The sequence below is a fragment of the Giraffa tippelskirchi genome, chromosome 8 (genome assembly GCF_054371585.1).
Source record: "Giraffa tippelskirchi isolate mGirTip1 chromosome 8, T2T-mGirTip1v1.2.pri, whole genome shotgun sequence".
NCBI classification, from domain to species: Eukaryota; Metazoa; Chordata; class Mammalia; order Artiodactyla; family Giraffidae; genus Giraffa; species Giraffa tippelskirchi.
In genome coordinates, this window is record NC_137282.1 from 164,370,318 (window position 1) to 164,391,209 (window position 20,892).

Consider the following 20,892-nt stretch of genomic DNA (forward strand, 5'->3'; position numbering starts at 1 on the left):
AGAACCAAAGGCGTATTCCCGTGCTCCTCGTGCTAGTGAAGACGACGGCTGCACAGCCCTGGCCTCAGTGCTCGGCCTCAGGTGTGGGTGTCCTTGGGGTGCTGCAGCGCCTCTCTGTTTGGTGGCACGAGGAGTGTGAGGAGCGTGGTAAGAAGACAACTCCAAATTGTTGCTTGAACCTGAAAACGGTGGCAGACACTCACTCTCCCAGTTGTTTAAAATATGCACCGCAGTAGAAAGGTGAGGTTCAGATGATTCCAATTGTTGTATTTTGACTTCTTAACAAATTAGGTCACCATCAAAAGTGTTTTAATAAATTAGTGATTAACAGACTCTAAAGGACTGAAGTCACAGTAGTGAAACTGAGTGAAACTGAGGACAGAAACCCAGGAATGGTCTTTGTGCTCAGGGCAGATACCTGAGGGCAGTGCACGGGTGTGTGTGTGTGTGTGTGTGTGTGTGTGTGTGTGTGTGTGTGTGTGTGTGTGTGTGTGTGTGTGTGTGTGTGTGTGTGTGTGTGTGTGTGTGTGCGTGTGTGTGTGTGTGTACATGGTCTCCTCGTGTGTGTGTGTGTGTGTGTGTGTAGGACAGTGCACGGGTGTGTGTGTGTGTGTACATGGTGTCCTCTCTTTACTGACAATCAGGACAGTGCACGGGTGTGTGTGTGTGTGTGTGTGTGTGTACATGGTCTCCTCTCTTTACTGACAATCAGGACAGTGCACGGGTGTGTGTGTGTGTGTGTACATGGTGTCCTCTCTTTACTGACAATCAGGACAGTGCACGGGTGTGTGTGTGTGTGTGTGTGTGTGTGTGTGTAGGACAGTGCACGGGTGTGTGTGTGTGTGTGTGTAGGACAGTGCACGGGTGTGTGTGTGTGTGTGTGTACATGGTCTCCTCTCTTTACTGACAATCAGGACAGTGCACGGGTGTGTGTGTGTGTGTACATGGTCTCCTCTCTTTACTGACAATCAGGATAGTGCACGGGTGTGTGTGTGTGTGTGTGTGTGTGTGTGTACATGGTCTCCTCTCTTTACTGACAATCATTGTTAATGACATTATGTAGTTGTTACCTCTCCCACAGGACTAGTGAGCCTTGTCAGCACACCACTTCCACCTCCCAAGACAGCCTTACCTCCAACCATGGTGCAGACGTTTTGATTTCAAAGGGAGCAAGAGAAATTACAGAACAGCCATGGGTAGACAGGTCTGAAGACTCGGTGTGGAAAGGGTAGAGACATTAAGGACAGACTGTTTTCATACTTCCGTATTCACTCCCACTGCCTGTGTTCTCTCACCTACCTTCCTGAACTTTCTGTTTTGAACTTCACATTTCCCTTTGGTTTCTGGAGTGGGGTGGGTCAGTTAGGGTCCCCAGTTGCTGTCTTCTAGGCAGAGCTGCTCTCTGTGCTAGAACAGCTGTGACTGTTTCTGGAGGGTTTGCTGTGAACCCCAGAATGTGTAGTGTCATTTAAGTTGTGCATCCGTGAGTCTTCCCCACTGCGGGGCTGGGGGAGAACAGCCCTGAGCCTCTGCTACGCTCGGCTTCAAGGCTCCCACACACTCAGGTCTCTTGCAGGGCGTGCTCAGGGACGCCTCTTCACCCTCGCTTGGCTTTTCCAGCTCTTCCTCCTCGGCAAGACTGGCCTTTGCAGCCTGGCCCGGAGTCTTGTGCACCTGGGGAGTGTCATTACCTGAATGTACTGCACACTCGAAAACTGCCAAGTTCACTGGTTCCAGCAGAGCACGCACACCTGCCGGATTTTGTGAGAAAACCAAACCACAGCGCAGTCTTTGGATGTTTCACCTCCTCTGACCTATCACAGCTGGACCAGAAATGCCAGCTGTCTGTGTCTCTCCCAACTCCAGGTGGACTTTCGTGACCATCTTCTCTTAATAATGAGCCAAGAAAGCCAACCCCTGACTATTCTGAGCATAGGTTAACAGTTAGCCATTTTGATGGCCCTTTATTCTGCACACTCTGGTGGAAAACTTGTGAGTGTGTGTTAACAGCGTCTCGAGAATTTCCTGGGAGCCCACAGTTGAAAGGAGACTCCCGGGCCGGCCTCCTTTCTCGGAAGCCGAGGGCGCACGGCTGACAGAAGCAGGGCTGCCCTGCGTCTCAGCTCCTCCGTGAGCTGGTGCTCCGGCAGCCCCCCCGTCCCCAGCACTCGTGTGGGGCAGCGGGCCAGCTTGCCCCGCGGTCAGTTGGGGACCAGGTGTTGGGACAGTGCACGTGTCCTCCACAGGAGCAAGTGGAAGAGACTGTGAACAAAGCCTTCGTGTTGTGCAGGAAGGTACTTGGGTATGAGTTTTCTTTTGGATCATTTTACTTCAATTTTCCGTTAATATCTCATAATAATAATCAAAAGTGTTTGAGTGACAACCAGAGTATATTCACAAGCATGATATATTTGAAAATGCAGGTTTCAGCTTTGCAGTTGCTTTCATTTCTGATTGCAAATGGTGTGACAGCCTGTGATTACAGTATAAGGACCTGAGATTGTACGTGGAGTGCATGTCACTCTGAGCAGGTTTGTGTATTGAAGGAGAGATGATGGTAGGCTTTATGAAACCACAGACACCTTCAGGTACTTCAGATGTGATGGAAATGAAAGGCATGCGCCTTCTTGTATTGCATGGTTGGGTTGTGTTAGTGAAAAGAAAAATTGGTGTATATGCTTAGACTTCTTTCTCTTTTTTCCTTTGTGCTGTGGCTTTTTTATCTTATGCTAAGGAAAATAGGTGTGGAAATCCCTTTTTTTTTTTAAACTAGAGCAAGTACTCCTTTTGGACACATTGATGGGTCCATATCCACCTAGATGGCATGTAGCCTGCTGCTGACTCGGATGTTTGGGGTGCAGGGTTGCTCTGCTCTCCCCGGCAGAAGGCTGGCAGAGCCAGCAGAGGCAGTGGGGCGCTTGGCGGTGGCCCACTCCCTCCCAGGACGTCCCCGAGGGGAACGTCTCTGCACCAGCAGACAGCGTCTCCACTGCAGCTCTGTCTGAAGTAACCGGAAGCCGGAGTCCAGTCAGTGCCCACAGCATGGAGTGGGCACGTGAGCGTGATGTGCTCGTCCAGGCAAGGAGACCCGTCCCACACGAGGCCAGGCATGATGCTGAAGAGAGCCCGAAGGGCGGCGCGCTGCTGTGCGTTCCCTCCTCTGCTGGGGAGCGCGGGCGGCGGGGCAACCTCCCGTGCAACAACGTGAATCAGCCATAAATACACGTGCATCCCTTCCCACTTGCGCCTCCCACCCGCACCCCACTCACCCCTCTGGGCTGTCACAGCGCCGCGCGGAGCCCCCACTGGCTGTTCACACGCAGTCTGTGTGTGTGTCAGCGCTGCTCTCTGGATCCCTCCCACCCTGCCCTTCCCCTGCTGTGTCCACCAGTCTGCTCTCCGTGTCTGCGTCTCTACTCCTGCGTTGCAAATAGACTCATCAGGACCAGTTTTCTAGATTCCGTATTTACACATTAACATACAATAGCTGTTTTTATTTTACTTAACTCTGTATGACAGGCTCTAGGTTCGTCCACCTCAGTTCAGCTGATTCATTAATTTTTACTTTTCTAATTGAAGTTGCCTTCTAATGAAAACATTTTTTTCCTGCCAAAAGAAGAAATTGAAACAAATAAAATTGATTTCTATTAATGTTATATTAATTAAATTTTTGTACCTTTAAGTCTAAAATTCAGTATCAGTTTTGAATGTTGAAACTGATATTTCATGCTAAATTTATCACGTTCTATAAAATTTTAGGTTAGAATAAGTTCACAGACTATTTTACACATCAGATTCTGACTTTGAAATCGGAGAGATTGTGACTCCCTTGCCTGTATTGGAATCTTCAAAGGTAAAGTTTGTCTCTGAAGTTTATGAAAGCTAAACTCTTATGAATATAAATCCTTTCTTAGAAATGGAAAAAATAAACCATGAAATAAATTTACTGTTATTTTCATGGATGGTGATATTTTATTTTCTGTTTTCATAGGAGAGAGTTTTCCTATTCATATTTAAAAACTAGGAGATATATTCAGTTCAGTTCAGTTGCTCAGTTGTGTCCGACTCTTTGTGACCCCATGGACTGCAGCACACCAGGCCGCCCTGTGTATCACCAACTCCTGGAGTTTACTCAAACTCATGTCCATTGAGTCAGTGATGCCATCCAAACATCTCATCCTCTGTCGTCCCCTTCTCCTGCCTTCAATCTTTCCCAGCATCAGGGTCTTTTCCAGTGAGTCAGCTCTTAGCATCAGGTGGCCAAAGTATTAGAGTTTCAGCTTCAACATCAGTCCTTCCAGTGAATATTCAGGACTGATTTCCTTTCGGATGGACTGGTTGGATCTCCTTGCGGTCCAAGGGACTCTCAAGAGTCTTCTCCAATACCACAGTTCAAAAGCATCAATTCTTTGGCGCTCAGCTTTCTTTATAGTCCAACTCTCACATCCATACATGACTACTGGAAAAACCATAGCCTTGACTAGATGGACCTTTGTTGGCAAAGTAATGTCTCTGCTTTTTAATATGCTGTCTAGGTTGGTCATAATTTTCCTTCCAAGGAGTAAAGCATCTTTTAATTTCCTGGCTGCAATCACCATCTGCAGTGATTTTGGACCCCAGAAAAATAAAATCTGCCACTGTTTCCACTGTTTCCCCATCTATTTGCCGTGAAGTGATGGGACCAGATGCCATGATCTTTGTTTTCTGAATGTTGAGCTTTAAGCCAACTTTTTCACTCTCCTCTTTCATTTTCATCAAGAGGCTCTTTAGTTCTTCTTCACTTTCTGCCGTAAGGGTGGTGTCATCTGCATATGTGAGGTTATTGATATTTCTCCTAGCAGTCTTGATTCCAGCTTGTGCTTCATCCAGCCCAGCGTTTCTCATGATATATTTTGCATATAAGTTAAATAAGCAGGGTGACAGTATACAGCCTTGATGTACTCTTTTTTTCCTATTTGGAACCAGTCTGTTGTTCCACGTCCAGTTCTACCTGTTGCTTCCTGACCTGCATACAGATTTCTCAAGAGGCAGGTCAGGTGGTCTGGTATTCCCATCTCTTTAAGAATTTTCCACAGTTTATTGTGATCCACACAGTCAAAGGCTTTGGCATAGTCAATAAAGCAGAAATAGATGTTTTTCTGGAACTCTCTTGCTTTTTCGATGATCCAGCAGATGTTGGCAATTTGATCTCTGGTTCTTCTGCTTTTTCTAAAACCAGCTTGAACATCTGGAAGTTCACGGTTCACATATTGTTGAAACCTGGCTTGGAGAATTTTGAGCATTACTTTGCAAGCATATGAGATGAGTGCAATTGTGCGGTAGTTTCAGCATTCTTTGGCATTGCCTTTCTTAGGGATTGGAATTAAGACTGACCTTTTCCAGTCCTGTGGCCACTGCTGAGTTTTCCAAATTTGCTGGCATGTTGAGTGCAGCACTTTCACAGCATCACCTTTTAGGATTTGAAATAGCTCAACTGGAATTCCGTCACCTCCACTAGCTTTGTTCATAGTGATGCTTCCTAAGGCCCACTTGACTTCACATTCCAGGATGTCTGGCTCTAGGTGAGTGATCACACCATCGTGCTTATCTGGGTTGTGAAGATCTTTTTTTGTACAGTTCTTCTGTGTATTCTTGCCACCTCTTCTTAATATCTTCTGCTTCTGTTAGGTCCATACCATTTCTGTCCTTTATTGAGCCCATCTTTGCATGAAATGTTCCCTTGGTATCTCTAATTTTCTTGAAGAGATCTCTAGTCTTTCCCATTCTATTGTTTTCCTCTATTTCTTTGCACTGATCACTGAGGAAGTCTTTCTTATATCTCCTTGCTATTCTTTGAAACTCTGCATTCAAATAGGTATATCTTTCCTTTTCTCCTTTGCTTTTGGCTTCTCTTCTTTTCACAGCTATTTGTAAGCCCTCCTCAGACAGCCATTTTGCTTTTTTGCATTTCTTTTTCTTGGGGGTGGTCTTGCTCCCTGATCTCCTGTACAATGTCGCAAACCTCCGTCCATAGTTCATCAGGCACTCTATCAGATCTAATCCCTTAAATCTATTTCTCACTTCCACTGTATGATTGTTAGGGATTTGATTTAGGTCATACCTGAATGGTCTAGTGGTTTTCCCTACTTTCTTCAATTTAAGTCTGAGTTTGGCAATAAGGATTTCATGATCTGAGATATATTAATTAAAGCAAAAAAAAAAAAGGATTCTGAGAAAGAAAATAGAAAACGTAGAGACCTATTTATTCATTCATGTACTACATCCAAAATGTGTTCTTTTGACCCCAAGCATTTATTTACACATCCTGGTGGATATGTCAAGAAAGAGTGAATTAAAACATAAAGACCTGGACCTGGAGCCTGTTCTCTGCCCCAGCACAATTGATTTTGCTGCAGAAGTTTCAAGCCTTTCCAACTGGCAGTGTTGATGCCATTTCTAGTTGCCTTTAATAGGTGGTAATTTCAATAATGTGTCTTCACACTGTAATTGAATAGATTATTTACTTGAAAAGAAATACCCCAAAGTTCTTTCATGTAGTGTTTCAGTTTGACCAAAAAAAAAAGTACATTGTGGGATATTTATAGTATTTTTCAATCTATTTTTATCTGTAGACTGGGACTGGTTAACTGATTTAGGGCACAAGGTTAAAAACAGGAAATGTGGTTTATAAAGTAGGCAGTCTCTCCAGAGTTTCCAGAGCCAGACTTTTATTACTGACTGAGTGCAGTGTTTCAGAACAACAAGAGGCAGGATGCCTGAGACCAGCCTGTGTGTGGAGGATTTCACAGGAAATGCCTTGGAGGAAAGCTGGGGGGGGGGGGGTACCAGTGTCTTCAGGACGCGCAGTGTCTCTGTGTCCACCTCTTGCTCAGACACTCTTTGTTCTGTCTGAGTGTAAGTCTTGTATAACAAAGTAAATTTCCTTTGACCTTTGCATTTTGCTTGAATTTTTCTTTTAGTGTTTTGATGGAAAGTTCTGTCATCATCATAGTTGAGAAGCATATATTATGGTTTTTATTAATTATCTTAAGTAGAGAATCTAAGTTAAGAAAGTTAAAAAGCATGAGGAAGTGGGGGTTTAATTTTGAGTAGCCTTTTCAATTTCAAGTTGGCAGAATGGATCAAAACCTTTGACTCAGCAATTTCACTTCTAGAAGGTATCTGAGTAAATTATTCTATGAGAATGTAAGGACCTGTAGCCTCGTGGTGTTGTTGATGGTGGCATAGGCTGAAAGGTAGCATGCCTGCCGAGTAGTAGAGGAAGTTATGAATAAGTAGAAGTAATGAAACAGCTTAGAATAAGTAGGATAAGTAAATGACAGCACATCCATACTAAAGAACCCTCAGCAGCCGGTGAAGATAAGGTCAGTGTGTGCGCCCCAGCACGGAAGAGTGCGCGGACATCAGGGAAAGAAGCAAGCGAGACTCAAGAATGAGCACTCAGTTTTTAGGAAAAACAATTATATTCGTAGGAAAAGACCTAGAAGACACTCCATGCTAGGGAGAAAGATGAAGGGGAAGCTTCCTGGGCTTTTATTTCTCATTAAGGAACTTACACTTCCGTGTCTTCTTTTCAATGTGCGTTTAATATTCTCAAAACAAGAATATAGGCTTGATCAATCCAAAGTTTTCACTATTCTGGTCTTTAATGTGGATACTCTCTAGAGAGGTCTGCCTAGCTATTTGTCCAAATTATTATAGGAAGACTCAAGTCTGCCTGTATAATACTTTTTAATTGAATAGACAGTTTCCCATTTGTCCAAATTATTATAGGAAAACTCGAGTCTGCCTGTTTAACAGTTTTTAATTGAAAAAAACAATATCTCGTATTTCAAGGAAGGCTGGAAGCTTCAGTCAGTGTGCGCCCCCAGAGCACACGCGTTTCAGGCTTCGCTGCGTGTCATTCTGAGGTAGGCACAGAGGGGCTCTGCTTCCTCTCCACCTGGCAGGGCCCGTTTCTCCACAGGCAGTGCTGAGGGTCTCATCAAGCAGAAGCGCTCTGTTTCACTGCTGCGAACGGTTCTGTTCCCGGCGCCTGCTTCCTTGAGGGCTGCTCCCGAGACCGTGTGAGGCTCTCCTGCGCACACTGCCCATGTCCCCGGGGCGGGAGGGGCCTGTGTTTTTTGTGAGTTTGTTCTTGAGGCCACTCCCGTGTCCCCAGGACATGGAGTAGGCATTCAATAAAAATTCTGCTAGTTATTCCAAAATGGTGTCCTCCCTATTTGATTAAAATAGGAAACCAATAAATAAAGCTAGAAGAAAGACTTCTTTTCCACTTTGATGTATGAAAAACAAGACCTTCATTGTTGGCAAAGACGTTCTGAGGTCCAGGCCCCCGTCTGAGAAGCCCACCCTGCGGGGGGCCCAGGGACTCTTGCCCAGAAGAGCTGGGCTCTGCCTTCTCGGCGGGGAATTCCCGCTGGGCGTGCTGCCGGGTGGCAGTCTGGGCTGGTGCTGTGTGGGTGGGGACACTTCTCTCGTCAAACCATGACACACTCTGATTCCACATTCAGAGTTGAGGAGGCAAGATTGTAAATACTTAGAAGCTGTTCTCATTTTGTGTCTGAAGAACATGGAAAGTTGTGGGCGTTCATCTAAGAGGAACCTTCTTACAAACAACACTGGCTGCCGCATCGCCACACAGCACCGCCAGTCTGCCCTTCCTGTGTGCGTGCTCGCCGGCTCGAGGCCCGTGAGGTGGGCAGCAGCCCCGCTGGCCCGAGTGGCCGCGGTTCTAGGAGGCAGGAGTCTTCTAAGGACCTGGCCTAGTGGGCACTCGGTCCGTGTTGATGTTCTGTTCTTCGGAGCAGGCCGTTTGCTCAGGGATGCAGCTGGAAAAACCAGACTGAAAACAGATGTATTTAGCCTCAGCAGTATTGTATTCTGCTATACTTGCTTTATTCAAGTTGTATTTTTCAAATGGATCCTGAAAACTTGTTTCAGAAGGCTGTCTTTGTTTTCTTAAATCCTGTGAAAGGGGAGAGACTTGCTTTGGCAGACGTCCCCTTCACACAGGCACCCAGCGTTGGCCCTCTGTGGGCCCTACAGAACCCTGTCCGGGCTCTTTCTCTCACGTGTTTGTTTACTCGTGCCTTCACTTCTCAGCTTAAGAGGGCTCAGTCCTAGGAGCACCGTCGTGAGTAAGCACATGCTGCCTTTGCCCTTTTTGTTTCTTATGTGTAAACATTCTTGAGCTGCTGCCCAGCCTGTGTGGTGGGTCTGAGGCTCCAGAGGTGTGGTGATGGGCACAAGCCCTGTGCCCACGGAGCTGACAGTCCGACAGGGAGATGCTGTTAGCCAGGCCGTTTCCAGGGGACTTGGCGGGGCCTGCGTGCTGGCATGGCTGCACCAGGGAGAGCTCCCCACCTCGCCGTCCTCTGAGAGATGCCCCTGTGTGGAGCGGGCAGCATCTCTGCCGCAGCCCCAGGCAGCCCACCAGTCAGGGCTGTCCAGGATCTCTGGGGGGGCTGAGCATGGGCACCAGGAAGGCCTGAGGTCAGGGCTGGCTGCGGTTCTCGTTCACTCAGCCCATCGCCCCGATGTCACCTGGGAGCCAGGCGCCCCTTCCATGGGGCGAGTGACACGCACCATCCTTCCCAAACCCATGCAGAGTGTGAGCAGAGAATTCCGGCGGGCTCACAGCCTCCTGAGGACTCCCTGTATGTTTGCACACGCATGTGTGTGTGTGGTCACTGCGGCGGGCTCAGGAACTGCGTCTGCCTCTGGATGTCCAGAAGCCAGCCTTCCACACGGTTCAATTCAAAGACTTGAGTCTTGATCTCAGTGGTCAGGCGGTTGACCAGAGCGCAGCGCTGAGGCCCACGAGCCCCTGCGTGGCCTCGGGGGGCCTCCTCTCGGGGAGACAGCTCTGCTGGTCATCGCGCCGGTCACGCGTCTCCCCTTTCACCTTCGCTAGTGCGGCTCTTTGCTCCCAGATGGGACTCGTTACCCTGCAGCTGTCCTTGTTCTCAGGAAGGACCAACTTACTTCCAGATTGTATTTAATTATGTTTCAGTCTGTGTTCTCAGTTATTCAGTCAGCAAAATAGAACCAAAGAAATATTTGAGATTGGCTCCTCAAAAATTGGGAGCATCCGTACATGGCCTAGAACACAACAGCCCCCAGCGCAGCTGTGTGTTTAGAATCCGCACGTGCCGGGTCCTCACGGTGGTTGTGGTTCAGCCCTCCTGACTAACCAGCAGCTCGGGCAGATTGTGGGGAACATGACTTTGCAACACAGTAGAATTTTCTGTTTCATACAGAAGAAATTCTCTGTTTGTGCTGTTAACTGCCAAAGGCATCTTGAAATACTATTCTCCTCCAAGTGAAAATAATTGTTTCGGAGTTACTAAAGCAGTATTTTGTTTTTATACTTTTTCTTACAAAATAGACTGGGGCTCTTAGGAGCCCTGTGAGCACCAGGGCCGCCTCACTGCAGTCCCACAGAGGGTGTAGATGGGAGATGGGGTGGTCTCCCAGTCCTCCTGCCGCAGGTCCCGGCTCGTGGGGGGGAGACGGGGCTGGACCTGCACCCTCCCCTGCTGCCCACCCCTCCCCCGTGTGCCCACCCCTCCCCCATGTGTGCCCACCCCTCCCCGTGTGTGCCCACCCCTCCCCAGGGTGCCCACCCCTCCCCAGGGTGTGCCCGTGCTGGAGGGCAGCCCTGCCGCCCTCAGTCTCTGACTTGCTTACAGAAGCAGGTGGAATGTGTCTTTTTCAGAAGTTTCTCCCAGAGTTTATATTTCTAAGATCAAAATAGTTATTCTGCATAATTTGACTTTAAATTTGGAAGCAGATGCTACAGTAGATGTGTAGCAGGTGTTTCATAAACTCTGGTGAATATCCTCCTTTGGACTTTGTCTGGTGTGTGTGTGTTTGCATGCATATATATGAAGAACGTATATGAAGACATTGACGGTCAGTTTTAAATTTCACTTTTGAAGCAGACTAATTACAGAGGATAGAACAATGACAGAAATGGAAAAACTATGAAAGAAAACTCGCAGTTAATTCCACCTTTTTAAAAACTTGTATGAGCATAGCCCTCTGGCCATTTGCCCTCAGGAGCTCCGGGCCTGTGCTGTCTGTCCCTCTGCCTCCTGGAAGGTGCGAGGCACCCGCGTCTCCACTGAATGCCTTTCCCTCCCCCGTCTGATTGCAGGTGTCAGAAACTACTTGAAAGAAGCACTGGTGAACATAATCGCCGTGCACGCAGAGGTAAGCTGTCGCTAGCTATTCCCAAGGGGCGTGGGTAACGGGGCAAGAGAGCAGGGGCAAATTCAATGGTTCTTATGGGGGTCTTCTCCCTTCAGAATGTATTGTTAGTCTGAGTGAAACACAGATTTGAGTGTTTTACTGAGTTTTACTGAGTAAAACATAGTATCTGGTTTCAACGCACATACGTCTGTGTTTTAACTATGAGAGTCTTTTTTCTCAAATTTGGTATGTTCTTTTCTAATTAAAACAATGGCTATTTGGCAGGTAAAGAGATAAGAGAGTGAAAGAATGTTTTCTCCACCTGGGGCACCCGCTGCCCTGGTTTTCACCAGTGTACCCGGGAGCGTTGGTGTCTTACTCTGGCAGCCGTGGGGCATGCTGGAAGGACAGGCTCAGCCTGCAGCAGGGCTCAGGCGGTGGCCTCCCCTCCGTGGCTGACGAGGGTCCGGACGCCGGTGCTGCCGGTCGCGCCCGGCCCGCTCCCTGGGGAGCCTTCCGCCAGTGTTGTGTCCCGCCACTGTCCCCACCGTGGCTGCCTTTGCAGTTCACAGCCAACTTCCGGCTTGGCTGCAGCCCGGGGGTCGTCGTCCAGCAGATGAGGTGGGCCCAGCAGAGGGCTTCTCGGTAGAAGACTGCTGTTGCAGTGATCTCTGCCGGAAACCTCCCTCTGAGTGACCGCCGCTGTGCGGGTGCGTCGCGGGTGAGGGCTGCATCGCCCTCTGTGCCCACACGTGCTGTCTGGGCCACTTCGGTGACCTGGAGACACGTGGTCGTTGAGGCTGAACCAGAGAGGGAGCGAAGGACACGGAGTGCTGCCTGCTTGCCGAGGCAGCCAAGTCCAGCAGCTCCGCAGAGCGGGCCACGGTGCTCGTCCTCCTCGGGTCCTCGTGAGGCCCAGTACACACGTTCTCTGTGAAATAAAGTTTTATATGGTTTAGCTCAGGCGGGAACTTACCATGTACACCTTTTTATGGTGAGTGACATACTTTCAACTTTGATGCTTTTTCTGCATCAGAGCCCTTTATAAAAACGCTCTTTTGTTAGGTTAGCTTCTGGGGGAGTCAGGGTGCGGCCTGAGACCCTCGGGCAGTGGAGACGGCCGGTCGCAGGTGGTGTCAAGGGCACTGCAGGGCGCATGGGCCTTTGAGTGACGATGGTAACTCCTGCTGAGGCACCCACGGTCATCGTTTGTGTTAGGCTTTTCCAGTCCCTTTTCCACACATCCCAGTGGCTGAGAGTAGAATTCTGTACATAACATTTACTGTTTACTGTTCCCAAACAATCTTACCTTGCCTAGAATTTTCTTCAATGCTCAGGTTATGTTTGGGTTGACCCGAAGGTTTAATACTAGTGATTGAATCTGAAAAATGGAAAAGCTAAAAAGAAAATATGATTTAGTTTAACATAAAAGTCAGGATAGTAATGTTTCACCAAATATAGTAATTCTTAGTTTGAAACTATCAAAATTCAAAACTTGAAAATTGTGTTTTTTGTCAAATGAAAGGAAACATTTTTAATTCAGCAAATAGTGAACTTGGGCTCTCTTGTGCTATCGAGTTGGTTCCCAGCTGAAGTAGCAGTTGCTTTGACCCAAGGAGAGTCTGACCCAGAATGTATTTATCTCTACAGTTTCCTCTTTAGAAATCACGTTTCTTCTTGTGAAAAGGGTAAGAGGAGGAAAAAATCCTTAAACCTGTTTCACCTTGTCACCATCCACAGCACCTCTCAGAACCCACCTGCCGACCTGTTCTCGGAGGTCCCCTTTTCTCACGCGCTGGTGAACATAGCCTGAGAGTCAGCCGTGCCTCCCCTCGTTCGTGGTTCAGGAGACCTGGGGGTGGGCCCTTTGTTTCTAACACACTGGGGTCAAGGAAAGTCCCCATAACATACCATTCCTTCGTATTTTCACCTTCCATCAGGTGTTCACTATCTCCAAGGACCTGGTGCCCCGGGTGCTGTCCAGGGTGGTGGAGGCGGTCTCTGAGGAGCTGAGTCGGCTCATGCAGTGCGTCTCGTCCTTCAGCAGAAACGGAGCTTTGCAGGTACCACACCGCTCCTGTGCATGTGGACACAGTTGTTTGAACCACGGAAATGTGTGTCAGTTGTAGTCCCAGGAGGTCCACACAGGCTTTGTGTTACTTTCTCGGTGGCTCTGCCAGTTGCGGGGTGCATCGTCCCCTGGGACCACATCCAGGACGCCAGCGGTCCCAGACCTGCTCTCCCTTCAGAGTGTGACGATGCTTGTGTGCCTGTCTGAATGCAGAGTCCTTCTGCAGCTCTGTGATATTTTTGTTGTTGTTTGTTTTACAGGTGTCTTCACTACATTTAATTTAACAGGAAATTTTTAGCAACTTACTTATAAATAGTCTTTCCAGAGCAATCAGTGCAGTTTGCATAGAAATGACAGCTGTTTCTTTCTACTCATATTCCACTGGTTTATGTTGTAGTTCATGGAATTACATAATTACAGTAACAAATGTAACTTGGATAAGTCACATGGGTCTGGGTTTGCATGTGGCCAGATTGTAGGAGCCAGGCCTGCAGACTTGGTGGGGACCTGAGCCCCACCCATGGGCCTCATGGCAAGGGCCTTGTGAGAGTTTTTCTAAAAGTCCCGGAAGTGTTGCTTCTAGTACTGGCTGAGGCCCTCCTGTCAGGCCAGCCCCCTACAGATAACAACTTAAACCTGAGTAATAATAAAAATAAGAAAATGTATCAATAAAAAGAAAAACCTGAAGACTCATAGCAAGAACCTTGTGTGTGTGAAGATGAATTAAAGGGAAGTCGCAGTATCTGCTTTTGGCCTAAGGGGTCTTGAAAGTGAAAGTGAAAATCGCTCAGTCGTCTCTGACTCTTTGCGACCCCATGGACTGTACAGTCCATGAAATTCTCCAGGCCAGAATACTAGAGTGGGTAGCCATTCCCTTCTCCAGCGGATCTTCCCAACCCAGGGATCGAACCCAGGTCTCCCACAGAAGAGACCTGCAGAATCTGCAGGCAGATTCTTTAGCTGAGCCACCGGGGAAGCTCAAGGGGTCTTGGAATTACAACAGAAATCCCCCCTCCTCACACCTTCTCTGCAGCCCATTTAGCTGATGCTGAGTTTCTCTCATGGCTGACAGGAAGGGGCTGGAGGAGATGTCAGAGTCAGCTGGGGGCCCAGCCTCCACGCCTGCCTGGCCTCCAGTGCCCTGTGCTCCCTGGAGACAGTTCTGTTCTGAAAACCTCTGCCCACTGCCCTTGGGGCCGCCCGTGTGTGACCTCCTCCTCAGCAGGTGACTGAGAGGGCCTAACGTGAAGGGCCGAGCGGCCACCAGCCTCAGGCCTTCCCGAGAGCCAGCCAAGAGGAGCATTTGCTGGCCAGCAGCCCGTGTGTTCTGTGTGACTCATCACAGCTCTTAAAATAGGTATAATGCCTAGGTTAATTAAAACGCCTTATCACTTTGTCTGAAAATATTTCTAGCAAAGATTAGTTTTATAGTGATTTAATCCATCTCCTAAAATACTGAGCTGAAAGTTCTACCTTATTTTTTCTCTTTGATATTCTGCTTGGTAGGTCCCTTTTATATATACTAGAATATAAACAGTAAAGACAGATAGTCACATGAACACTTTCCAATTACGAGCTGTTTCAGGCTTCTAACCCACTAAAAAATGGGACCAAACACCTGCTTTCTAGACTGCACGTTTATCGTATGTGCGTCAGCCTTTCTCTCTGTTGGTGAATTTAAAACGAGCCCTGGCACTCATCCTTGTTTGTGTGTGTGCGCCCATGCTGCTGAGGGCCGTGCGTCTCAAACAGCCTCCTGGGCAGCTCACAGGCTCATCTGTGCTGCAGCCGGTGTCGTGCCTTTTTGTGGCGAACATTCCATCGTGTGCGTAGGCTCATCATTTGATGGACGTTAGGATTTGCGCTTTTTGGCTGATAGGAAGAATGGTTCTGTGAACACTTGTGTGCAGATCCTCTGTGGCCACACGCTCTCATTTCTCTTGGGCATATACCAAGGACTGGAATCGCTGGGTTATGTGGCTACTGGAATCACTGGATGAACTCCATACTGCTTGCAGAGTAGCTATAGCTGCTTCCCTACCAGCGGTGTATAAAGATCCCAGATTCCCCACATCCTCATCTGCAGGGTGTGACTGGTTGGTTGTGGCCATCCCAGTGTCTGCCAAGGGTGTCTCGTTCTGTGTGATCATCACACCTGTGATGATGTCCTTTGTAGCACAGGATGTTTTAATTCTGAGGAATTCCAGGTTTTCTCTTTTGTCTTTTGTCACTTGTACTTCTGTTGTCATTCCTAAGAAGGCAGGCCTAGCCTAGCGTCACAAAGATGCACTCGGGCTCTCCTCCCAGCGCGTCATAGTTTTATCAGGTGCGTGGTCTGCGCTCTACTTTGAGCTAGTTTTTGTTTTAAGGAAGAGACTCACCTTCAGTCCTTGGAGTGTGGACGTACAGTTGCCCTGCTGTCCCAGCACCATGTCTTAGAGAGACCGTCTCCCCCGCCGAATGGCCCTGGCACCTTGTTGAAAGTCGTTTGAGTGTAAATGTAAAGGTTTGTTCCTGGCGCTCAGTCCTGTGCTGGCGGTCTCCATGGCAGGCATGTGCCAGTGCCACACTGTGGGAACTGTTGTAGCTTTGCAGTACAATTTGAAGTCTCAAAGTCTGAGTTTCTCTAACTATGCTATTCCTTTTCCATATTGTTTGTCTGGGACCAACTTGTCATGTTTTGTTTTTAAAAAGAAAAGAAAAAACAGAAGAGAAAAGTGAGCTGTAGCTTTAACAGCACTGCACTGAGTCTGTAGCACTTAGTGTCAAGGGGAGGCATGGTGCCTGGAGAGCAGCCTGGGGGCAGTGAGGCAGCCTGTCCTTCTGTCCCCATCAGCCTCGGGGCAGTGAGACCTCACTTCCTCCCCAAGGAGACCAGGAGAGGTGCTGTTGAATGGTGAGGTCCGGTGGCTGGACGGCCCTGGCACAGTCTGTACCTTTCAGAGCAAGACCCCTGCCTCCACGGAGTCAGACTTGACAGCTTGTACCGTTGTTCAGTAACAGGGAATGTTGTCATGGCCAGTGTCTTTGGGCTGATTTAGAAGGTCCCCTCTAAGGAACTGCTGCTTTGGCCGTAGTGGTCTGCTCACCCTTGCTTCTTTCCGCCGGACAGTCGACGTGGTTCCCTGTGGTCACCTGTCCCTTTCTCACCTCCAGGCAAGGCTTGAAATCTGCACCCTGCGGGACACTGTGGCGGCTCACCTGACACCGGAGAGCAGGTGAGATGCTCCGTGCTGTGTTCCGGCTGCCCCGAGAGCCCCCACAAGGCTCTTCGTGCAGGTGATGGTCCCGCACGAGCACTCGTGACTCGATGATGTCGTGTTTGTATTTGATCAGTTGTCTTGTTAAAAAGCACTAAGCGACACCAAGCGAAGGACACATGAGGCTCTTCCTCGCAGTGGAGATAAGCCTCAGCCTCGTAAGGGGTGTCGTAGAGCGTCATGTGTTTCTTTTGAAAAGGAGAAAAGAAGAATTGAGTCCGTTTACTCATCGCAGACTCTTATGTGAATATCAGCATAAGAGGAAGCCTTGTGGTTTCTCTGCAAAATTTTGTAGTGGAAATTCAATGATAATTTTTAGCTGTTTTGAATGAAAGTCAGGATTTCCTATCATTGAAACATCATTAGGCGAACTGAAACAGCTCTGCCTACACAAGACTGCTTACCCCATTGGCAGTGCCACCTGGGAAGTGCCGGGTCCACAGGGAAGCTGTTTAAACGTGTCCCACGATGCACTTGCCACTTGTTTCCAGCTTTGGGTGGTGTGCTCAGGCCCGCATCCTGACTGTCACCGTACAGCCTGGAAGGCTTTTCCTTTCCTTCCTAACGCGTGAGGTTACTCACCAGGAGCCCTTCTGATGGCTCCCGCCGCTGTCTGCTCCGCGTTACTACTTGAGTTAGTTATTCTGCTGGTACTTTCTACTTTAGAAAGTTAGACATACCAAATCATTTTTTAAATTCCCTTTTCCATATTTCACGAAATGAAATGATGTCGAGTTATGCATATATATACACATACCTCTCCATTATCATACAAATTTTAGATATATTAGCTAAGTGCTCTTAAGACATGTTCTGTTATTACAAGAAGGTGGCTGTACATCAGGCCCAGCACATGTCAGTTCCAGAAGTGCCCCTTTATATCATTTTGCACAAGATCCCCCCTGTTCCTACCTAGCTGCCTTCCTTTCTTAGCAGCTGCTTTATCGGTAGAGTTCAGTTTTGTGTTGAAAGTAAAGACCTTTTTAGATTGAGCAGCTGCACCCCGAGCTCTCGTCTGCTGTCAGGAGCACCTTGTGCGCAGCTGAGTTTCTCGTTCGCTTGTCAAGTCATGTTTCCTTTCCTGGCTTGGCTCTTCTGGCCCTGCTTCCGCAAACCCTCGCTTTCATTTTCACTTTCCCTCCTGCTCTACTTGCTTCACCGGCCTGTGACCCCCTCTGAACATAAGACACGCTTTTCTCTAATGTCCCTGTCCCCGGGGGGCCGGCGTGTCCCCGCCTGGGATGCTGTCTGTTACAGATCCAGTTTCAAGCAGGCCCTGGAAGCCCTGCCTCAGCTCTCAAGCGGAGCCGACAGAAAGTAAGTCTCCTGCTGTTCTCGGGGGTGCCGTGGTGTCAGCTGGACACCGCCTCTTCAGGTGGAGCCTGCGGGGAGGTGGGGCTCCGCGGCCCTTGGGCACGCCTTGTGTTAGCCCATCTCCCACGTGGCAGAAGGAGGTGGAACCTGGTTTATGACGTTTCAGAAATTAGTTCTTTCCTTGTTTGAGGTAACTATAGCAGTCACTTAAACTTTTATAAGAAAGTTTATTTTGACTCAGAAAACTATTATTGTCTGAAATTTGTAAGAGGGTAATCCTTAGAGAAATGTAAAAGAGAGGACAACATAGTAAAATGCAGGACTCAGAGTTTGTCTTTCAAGTAGGTCAGCAGCGTACATTTGTGCTCCGTGTGATATGAAGCATTAAGAGTAAATGTGTACACATGACGTGATGAAGTTACACATGTTCCACTAATACTGTGTTAATAGTCTCAGCCTGACCTTAAAGTTTGCTACTCATGTAACAGGAAACTCTGACCCGAGACACAGTCTAGGCCAGGCAGATGTCAGCGTGCCTGGGCTCCTTCCCCAGCCCAGCCGAGGTCCCCCCACCCTGCAGCTGCTGGACAGGTCGTGGACAGTTATGGAGCCCTGACCGCGTGCAGCCCTCGGGGTCAGCCGTGACAGCACGGCGGAGCATGGTGGACCCGCACGGGCAGAGGGAGCCCCGGAGGCGTGGACAGGGCCGGGCAGGCAGGGTGACCTGGTCTGGGGGGCAGGGCAGAGCAGCCCTGCCACCCCGTCCCGCCTCCTCACTGACCACGTGTTCAAACCCTGTTCAGGCCTTTAACATAATTAAGTGAAAGGTTTAAAGCCTCACTGGCCGTCACCCTGTGCAAGCGTGCTCACGCGTCTCCTCAGCAGACGGTGGTGTTGGGGCGGTGAGAGCCGCAGATACCGTGATGAAGGCCACACGGGGCTGTTTTAGGTCTGCTGGGAGCATCGTTAAACCAGGAAGTAATCCCTTGACTCAAGTACCAGCAAGCTCGTGTCTTGATTGCTTCATCTGAGCCCAGTGAGCTGTCAGACCCCTCATGGCCCTGAAATTATCCAGTTGTGTCTGGCCAGCACGGGCCAGGTGGAGTCACTGCTGCAGCTTGGGCTGCCCTGACTCTGTGGGTGCCTGCTTCGTCCCTTCAGTTCACCTCAATACTTGTTAAAGGCAGAAATGCAAAATGAGAAGAATGGAAAATCGACCAGTCATTGCCAAGGAGTGGGGCGAGGGCAAAGGTGACTGCAGATGGGCAGCACGAGAGGGCCTGTCCTGACGTGGGGCTCGTGAGACGCTGCGCTGTGTTATCAGAGTCACTGAGAGGGCGCGTCAGAGCGCTGGAGGGCTCAGACCCCGAACATCAGTCTGTTTAGGGAGGAGTCCAGTTAATCCAAGGGAAGGGGCAGACGGACGGTTTTGTGTATAAACCTAAGTATGTCTATAGATAGATGTTCCCGTAGAGGACCTTCTTTAGTTTCTTTTGTCATGGAATTCAGAGCCCATAGGAAAGTGGCTGTCTGTGCCTCTCCCACAGGTTGCTGGAGGAGCTGCGGAGCCGAGTCAAGAGCGGCATGCATCTGCAGCTGGCCTGCTTCCAGGCTGCCCCCCCACCCGCCGCGAAGACATAGAGCCTCCGAGGGACGCCTCTGCCGAGCGCCCACGGGTGTCTGCAGGGAAGCAGCGCTGAGGCTGGCCCTCTCTCTTTTCTTTCCCCTGATTAGGGAGCTTAGAAAGATCGGTGTATGTTTTATTTCAGCCAAACTGACCTGATTTAAAATGCCCAGGAAGTATTTGCTTTGACATTCTTATTACCATAGGCCTTGTATGACTCAGCTGGTAAAGAATCCTCCTGCAATGTGGGAGACCTGGGTTTGATCCCTGGGTTGGGAAGATCCCCTGGAGAAGGGAAAGGCTACTCACTCCAGTGTCCTGGCCTGGAGAATACCATGGACTGTATAGTGCATGAGGTCTCAAAGAGTTGGACATGACTGAGTGACTTTCACAGTATGACTTTAAAATACCTTTCTAAAAATTAGGGAGCATCTCAAAGCTACGTGCTGCGTGGTGAAGGCTACAGAAGGCAGAGCAGCTCAGACCCAGAGTGTCTTCCTGGGTTTTCTGCAGCTTCCAGGACACCTTGGGAGGGATGCGTGGCTTAGTAGAAAGTCACACGTGAACACCCGGAGCTGCCCTGAGCTGTGCAGCAGCGTGCAAGCCTTCATTTCACGCCGATGGCTCTGGTGCTCCGAGCCCAAGTGGACGTGCAGAAGAGCGCGCGGTCCGCCTGCCAAGGTGCTGCACTGGGGAGGCTGCGCTGGGCAGGCTGCTCGTGGGCCTCGGTCCCCGAGTTAACTCTGCTGCCTGGCTGCTGTGCTCACAGTGCTCACGTCGTCAGGCCTCTTCTGTGTGACTCGCCCTGAACCCGACGTGGGCCTCCTGCCCCCACGACCCCCGCACACGTGAGGGGCTGTGGTCAGTGTCTCCTCCAGAACCAGGCGCCCTGCCGCCCACCCGCACCATTTCTCTGATCTCTCCAGGGTCCTGCTTGGGGGCTCGGGGGCTCTGCTGTGGTGGTGTCTGTGTCACCAGGCATGGGAGCCACCGATGACGCTGTCACCAGAACAGATCAGGCCGCCGTGTCCTCCTGCAGACTCGGCTTCCCTGACCTGCCTTTGTCATACCATTTGCTTCAGAAAACTGAGTCAGGTTTTAGATTTTCCCCCGATGCCACAGTCCCGTTTTCAATGCTGGCATTAATGTGTTAGTACAGGGAACTCTGAGGTCCTCCATGGCCATGTGCTGTGTCCATCATTTGAAACAAGTCAGTCTTGTGTTTGTTCATTTGGTGTCGAGGAAGGTTTTGTCTTGAACAAAACTTAAGAAGAAATACACTGAAGGTGGTCTTGCCTAGGCATGTTCACCCCTGTATCCACTGTGGCTGTGAACTCAAATTATAAAACCACAATCCTGAACATTTGTCTTATTTTAAGTATATGATGAGGACCCTCCAGCCAATAAAGAATGTGTCTTTAATACAA

The 20,892-nt window shown here is 49.1% G+C and overlaps 1 protein-coding gene and 1 long non-coding RNA gene across 7 annotated transcripts in view; one reads left to right on the top strand and one right to left on the bottom strand.

Annotated features, from left to right (window-relative positions):
• Nucleotides 1–20,892, top strand: part of EXOC2 (exocyst complex component 2) — a 118,199-nt gene extending 97,307 nt beyond the window's left edge. For 3 of the 6 annotated variants that reach the window (XM_081520595.1, XM_081520599.1, XM_081520598.1), the window contains 5 exons: nt 11,162–11,217; nt 13,137–13,259; nt 16,424–16,485; nt 17,785–17,844; nt 19,389–19,644. In XM_081520595.1, the coding sequence (XP_081376721.1) occupies nt 11,162–11,217; nt 13,137–13,259; nt 16,424–16,485; nt 17,785–17,844; nt 19,389–19,482 (395 nt within the window). In that variant the 3' untranslated portion in view covers nt 19,483–19,644. Of the gene's footprint in view, nt 1–11,161; nt 11,218–13,136; nt 13,260–16,423; nt 16,486–17,784; nt 17,845–19,388; nt 19,645–19,890 lie in introns of those variants that run through there. The other 3 variants (XM_081520596.1, XM_081520601.1, XM_081520597.1) reach the window with 3 other exon arrangements.
• Nucleotides 10,919–14,459, bottom strand: LOC145517645 (uncharacterized). Its single transcript, XR_014062225.1, has 3 exons — nt 13,108–14,459; nt 12,506–12,593; nt 10,919–12,127 (listed from the first exon to the last, which is right to left on the bottom strand). It is a non-coding gene; the product is annotated as an uncharacterized LOC145517645 (long non-coding RNA).